The sequence below is a fragment of the Carlito syrichta genome, unplaced genomic scaffold (assembly GCF_000164805.1).
Source record: "Carlito syrichta isolate Samal-C Ts95f unplaced genomic scaffold, Tarsius_syrichta-2.0.1 Scaffold311129, whole genome shotgun sequence".
NCBI classification, from domain to species: Eukaryota; Metazoa; Chordata; class Mammalia; order Primates; family Tarsiidae; genus Carlito; species Carlito syrichta.
In genome coordinates, this window is record NW_007255225.1 from 233,806 (window position 1) to 240,509 (window position 6,704).

General features: G+C 46.9%; 1 protein-coding gene across 1 annotated transcript in view; it reads left to right on the forward strand.

The window, feature by feature from the left end:
- The window catches only part of LOC103271036 (aldehyde oxidase 2), a 95,318-nt gene that overhangs the window by 40,222 nt on the left and 48,392 nt on the right, over nt 1-6,704 (forward strand). The window contains exons 16-18 of the mRNA XM_021717798.1: nt 1,778-1,870; nt 3,192-3,361; nt 4,390-4,504. Of these exons, the coding sequence (XP_021573473.1) occupies nt 1,778-1,870; nt 3,192-3,361; nt 4,390-4,504 (378 nt within the window). The remainder of the gene's footprint in view (nt 1-1,777; nt 1,871-3,191; nt 3,362-4,389; nt 4,505-6,704) is intronic.

Here is a 6,704-nt window from a genome sequence, read left to right on the forward strand (position 1 = left end):
GGTGTGCAATATTTTTCTTTTAAAATCAACTGTATTGGCTGGTGTGGTGGCTCACACCTATAATCTCAACACTTTGGGGAGACCAAGGAGGGAGGATCGCTTGAGACCAGGAATCAAGACCAGCGTGAGCAATATAATGAGATATTGTCTCTATAAAATAAAATAAACTTTATTGATGTCTAATTTACGTATAATAAAATGCACCTATTTAAATTTAACCCATGTTGACAAATGTGTATACCTGGGTAGCTGCCACCTCAAACTAGATATAGAACATTTTCATCACCCTAGAAAGTACTCGGTGCCCCCTCAAAAAATTTCGTTATCCTGAAATTCCAGCACAGGTTGTACACAAGACAGTTTGCAACGGCTGTGGGAACACTGTGAGCCTATGGCTATATGAAGCACATGGGAGCTGGATTTTTTTTTTTTTGAGTTGGAGTCTCTCTTTGTTGTCCAGGCTAGAGTGCAGTGGCACGCTCATGGCCACTGCAACCTCGACCTGTGTCACGATCTCACCCCTGCCCAGGCACACACTGATGGCTTTGGTGGCACTATAGAATCATTTTGTTTATTCTAGAATTGTACAATCAATATGAAATGCAAAATGAGCCAGACACAGTGGCTCACACCTGTAATCCCAGCACTTTGGGAGCAGAGACGAGAGGATTGCCTGAGCCCAGGAGTTTGAGACCAGCCTGGGCAACTTGGCGAGACCTCATCTCTACAATAAGTCAAAAAATTAGCCAGGTGTGGTGGTGCGTGCCTGTGGTTCCAGCTACTTGGAAGGCCAAGGCAGAAGGATCACCTGAGCCCAGCAGGTCAAAGCTATGGTGGCCATGATCATGCCACTGCACTCTAGTCTGGGTGACAGTGAGGCACGTACTCCATAAAAAAATAGAAAAGAAAATAAATGCAAAATGAAATTCTATTTTTGTAAAGATTATAAGTGAGGTATATGCTAATATTTAAATAATTTTCTAAATGTTTCTGATTGTAAACTTCTGGAATAAGCTAAGCCAAGAAACCATTCATATTCTCGTTGATATTCTCTCTCTTGCTCTCTCGCTCTTTCTCTTTCCCTATCCTGGCCATGATCATAACCCTCACCCCCACCCCCTTGCCCTTCCCATTCCCATTCCCCAGCCACACCTGCCCAAGAATCCTCCATTCCTAGAGCATCTGGTTTTCAGTGACTCAGATGAAGACCCTTCCCAGCCGATGCTCTGCCATTTAATCTTGGAACCAAGACACTTAGCACAGCCAGGCACAGTGGCTCATGTCTATAATCCCAGCACTTTGAGAGGCTGAGGCAGAAGGGTTGCTTGAGTCCAGGAGCTTGAGACCAACCTGGGCAACATAGTGAGACCCTGTCTCAAAAAAATATATACACTTGGCAAGTTTCAGTGACACCCAGAGCAGGCTTCCCAATTCCACTGCTCTCCAAGATGTGCTGCGTCCCTGAGAAGAACAAGCAGGAAGCTGGCCCTTGCCCACGATGGGCTCCTGCTGGTTCTGAGATGTTTCCTTGCTCCTCCTCCTGCCTCCCCCCAGCTCTGCCCCTCGGGGTGGCAGGTTCCAACCAGTCTGCCCAGGTCCTCATCTTGTGGAAGGGGAGGAGGACAAGAATTGTTCATAAAAGTGAAGCCCGGGAGGGAATGCGGCTGTGAATTGTCCTGGCCGCCTGGGTTCATTAGCTGAGTCATTTCCCTCATACTCAAGTCCAGCTTAATTGAGACAAACCAGCTTATCTCTGTGGTTCTTCATGGTTTCCCAGGACTGCTGTCGTTATCCTGAAATTCCAGACCGATTCCTAAGTGCTCTGGAAGATTTCCAAGTTGCAGTATCCCAGGGAGTCCAAACATACCAGGTCAGTGTCACTGAACTGAAACCTGCAAACTGCAGCTCTGCTGGCGAGCAAGCTCTTTGGAGTTGTGGCTGTGGGTTCCGACTTTCTAGTCAGTGCTGGCACATGGGCTCTTCACTTAGTCTGAGTCAGGGAGTTGCTGGAATCTCAGGTCAGGCAGGAGCTGCTGCCAGGTGGACTCCAGGCTGTCCTGTCTGACTCATCTACAGACCAACCATGAATGTTTCTTCAACCTGATATGCTCTAGGAGTCTCTTGATAGCTCCCAGCAGAGCAGAGAAGCTGGAAGGTCCAGGCCAGCCCTGATTGCAAATGTTGAATGTCCCATCAGCAAACAAGAGCCCTGCAGGTTTCCCTGCTAGAAGAGCAATTAGAAATAGTCTACTCTTGGCTGGGCACCATGGCTCATGCCTGTCATTCCACCACTTTAGGAGGACAAGGCAGGAGTGTTCCTTGAGCCCAGGAGTTTGAGACCTCATCTCTATAAAAAAATCAAAAAATTATCCGGGCATGGTGGCACACACATGTAGTTCTAGCTACTCAGGAGGCTGAGGTGGAAGGATCGCCTGAACCCAGAAGGCTGAGGCTATGGTTAGCCATATGGTGCCCCTGCCCTCCTGCAGCCTGGGTGAGAAGTGAGACCCTGCCTCAAAAAAAAAAAAAATGAATGATCTGTTCTTGCTAGAGCAGCTTTCCCACCTGATCAACACACACACACACACACACACACACACACACACACACACACATCTTCCCAGAGGAGGGTTCCAGAATAAACTCTCTCCACCCCCTTGTGCTCCTTATGATGTTTCTGTGTGACTCGCAGGGTCACCCAGGACACTTTAACCTGGATCTGGGGAGGCTCCATTGCCATCCCACCCCCACCAGAGGCCCTGATCAAGTTGACACTTAGACTTTGGTCTCCTGCTCTTGGGAACAATATCCCTTCAGGCCTCACCATCACGATGACTTCCAACGTGGACAGTCTGGTCATTGGAAGGGTAAACAAGTAGGACAAGGAGCACCCTATAAGTTCCTAAAGAGAGGGAACCACTGAGGAAAAGAAGGTGCTGGGAGGAGAAGCCAGGGTCCCCTTTGCCTCTTTTTCACCCTTCTGCCCGAAGCTCAGCATGTCTAGGGCACTGCCGCAGAGTGAGATGCCACTCTGTGCATCACTAAGTCAGCATGCTCTTCATCCGGCCCACTCAGCGTATGTTGCCCGAGGGCGACCATCCAATTTCTCAATCCTGAGCCAGGAGAGTGGTTAAACCAGGCCCCTACTGAAAATTAAAGGCCTCTGAGGCAAACCTCTTCTTCCTCTGCAGAGTGTGGATTCTTGCCAGCCTCTCCAAGACCCGGTTGGACGCCCCGTCATGCACCTGTCAGGTCTGAAACATGCCACTGGTGAAGCCATGTTTTGTGACGACATCCCCAAGGTAGATAAAGAGCTTTTCATGGCGCTGGTGACCAGTAGCAGAGCTCATGCAAAAATCATGTAAGTAAATAAGAAGCCTTCAAAAGACTTCAAGAGCAACCTGGAGGCTGGGTGTGGTGGTTCACACCTGCAATCCCAGCACTTTCGGAGACAGAGGTGGATCACTTGAGACCAGGAGTTTGAGACCAGCCTAGGCGACATAGCAAGACTCCATAGCTACCAAAAAAAAAGTAAATTTAAATAAATAAAAGCACACCTGTGGAGTTCCTTAGAGGAATGTACCCGTTCTCCTGTGATGTCCCAAACCAGAAGAACCTAAAATACAAAAACTAAAGAAGAGGTTGCCAGCCCCAGGAGAAGGAGGGGAGTACACTGGAAAAAATAATATAAAAGTTACTGCGATCAACTCCTGTTTCCATCCTAACCTCACAAACCCCCATCTCCCTGTGGCAGCAAGTGTGGTCCAAGGAGCAATTCTGACACAGGGCGGACCTACATCATTACTGAATGGCAAATGGCCATTGTCCTCAGCATCAAGAATGCCCCTTGCCCCAGCCACACTATCCTCCTGCCCCCCAGCAACTAAAGTGTTGCCTCTAGCCCAGCAGGGGTTCTCCTGTACCCTACTCATCGGCAGATCTCTTCAGTTTGGTCAGGGCTTATTGTCAGGGATTCATTGTCATATATTTTAATTTTCAATCATGCTCTATCCCTCCTTCAGGTTAGGGACTCTCAAAGCTTGCTGATTTCTTTCTTTCTTTCTTTTTTCTTCAGAGACAAGGTCTCGCTCTGTTACCCAGGTTGGAGTGCAGTGGCGGGTTCACAACTCATTGCAGCCTCTAACTCCTGGGCTCGAGCAATCTTCCCACCTCAGCTTCCCAAGTAGCTGGAACTACAGGCACTTGCCACTATAGCAAGCTATTTTTTTTTTTATTTTTTGTAGAGACAGGTCTCACTATGTTGCCCAGGCTGGTCTCAAGCTCCTGAACTCAAGTGATCCTCCCGCCTCCCAAAGTGCTGGCAGTACAAGCATGAGCCAACTCGCCCGGCCACTGAGTTCTACTTCTTAACTATCTCTCTTTGTTCAGATCCATTGATGTGTCCGAGGCCCTTGAACTACCGGAAGTGGTTGATGTGGTAACAGCAAAAGACATTCCAGGCACCAATGGTACGGAAGACGACAAGTTGCTGGCCGTAAACGAGGTGAGTAGGGGACACGCTGGCCCAGATAACTCTGTAGACAGTGCCCAAGGAAACCCCTTTGTGGCTCTCCAGCCCCAAGCCTCCAGCTCTTCTCTATAACATCTTTATTTTGCACTACTCTTCTGAAGTCAGGAAGTAACACAGTAAAAGGAAACTTATTCCAGAAAAGCAATAAGTCCCAGTTCTGCCGCTGTGCACTCTTTAGTGCATTTACCCTCCTCTGAAGAGTAGCTGCAAGGAACTGATATATATATTCCAGTAGAACACCCCAGAAAGATTTAGAAAAGAGAGTACAAAAAATACAGCCACTCACTCCTACTGACACTGAACTTCCTGGACCACCCTCCCGCTCACATCCCACCTACCTTCACACACTCCATTTTTAATGAAATCACTCTTGCTGTCTTTGACCCTTTTAATTCAAACTCAACAATCACTCATCGAGCACTTGATTTTGGAGCCAGACTGCCCAAGTTCAAGTTTCAGCTCTTGCACTCACTGGCTGTGTGCCCTTGGGTTTCATAATCTGTAAAAGAAATCATTATAGCTCCCTCTGGTTGTGCAATTTAAATGAGTTAATACAAGCTGGACAGGGAGACTCATGCCTGTATCCCAGCACTTTGGGAGGCTGGTGGGAGGATCGCTTGAGCCCAGGAGTTCAAGTCAAGACCAGCCTGGACAACATAGTGAGACCACCATCTCTACAAAAAAATCAGCTGGGCATAGGGGCACATGCCTATGGTCCCAGCTACTCTGAAGACTGAGGCAGAAGGATCACCTGAGCCCAGGAGCTCAAGGCTTCAATGGGCCGTGATCGTCACTGCACTCCAGCCTGAGTAACAGAGTGAGAGCCTCCTCACTCAAAAATAAGAATAGGAATAAGAACAATAAATGGGTTAATACAGGTAAAGTGCTTAGGACAGGGCTTGATGCATGAAGGCTCTCAGTAAATGTTAGTTACTGTGGCCGTATCTCAGTGAGCCCCACATGGACTGTAGCATGGAACAAAACACTGTTCTGTGGGTTGGACTTTAGGCGAGGAGTTTGGCTGTTGTTTAGGAACTGTGTTAGTCTGCTCAAGCTGTCACAATAAAATACCACAGACTGGGTGGCTTAAACAACAGAAATCTATCATCTCACAGCTCTGGATTTGAGTTCAAGATCAAAGCATTGGCAGGTTTGGTTTCTGCTGAGGCCTCTTCCTGGCTTGCAGACAGCCACCTTCTCACTGAGTCCTCACATGGCCTCTTCTTGGTGCAATGGCATCCCTGATGTTTCTCCTTTTCCTCTTTTTATTTTCTTTTAGAGACAGGGTCTCACTTTGTCACCCAGGCTGGAGTGCAGTGGCACAATCATAGCTTCTGGGCTCAGACAATTCTTCCACCTTCCACCTAGTCTCCTGCATAGTTCAGACTACAGGCACATGCTACCATGCCCTGCTAATTTTTTTTATTTTTTGTAGAGATTAAGTCTCACTATGTTGCCCAGGCTGGTCTCTAATTTCTGGCCTCAAATAATCCTCCTGCCTTGGTCTCCCAAATTGCTGGGATGACAGATGTGAGCTACTAAGCCCACCCAATTCCTCTTATAAGAACACCAGTCATATTGGATTAGGGCCTCATTCTTATGATCTCATTTTTTTAATTACATCTTTAAGGGTCCTATCTTCAAATACAGTCAAATTAGGGGTTAGGGCTTCAGCATTTGAGTTTTGGAGGGACACAATTCAGCTCATGAAAGGAATCATGTTGTACAAAAAGATGCTTTGTTTATCTTGAAACTCTAAAATAATATCATGAAGATAACACATATGAACCCAGTTCAACAGAGTACACAGTAGCTCAGGTCACAGCCAGCCTCACATCCACTCTGGGGCCTACAATCTCTAAGTAAAATGACCAGTGAAACAGCTTGTATTATTTAAATTATTTTTCTTTTTTTTTAATTTTTTTTTTAAACATATTTTTAATTATAAAATTGTGGGGTACAATTAAAGGTTAGGTATACAAATGTGCATCATTCAGGCACCCTTGTTAATAAGGGGTGTCTCTCTGTCCCCAGACAGATATTGACTACCGTTAGTCCCACCTCCCTTCCCCTCCTTACCCCCCCCCATAGTTTCCCACCACTGTCAGTCCTATTTTATAGTATTATGGTAGATGTTCAAGGTCCACTATATGAGTGAGAACGTGTGATACTC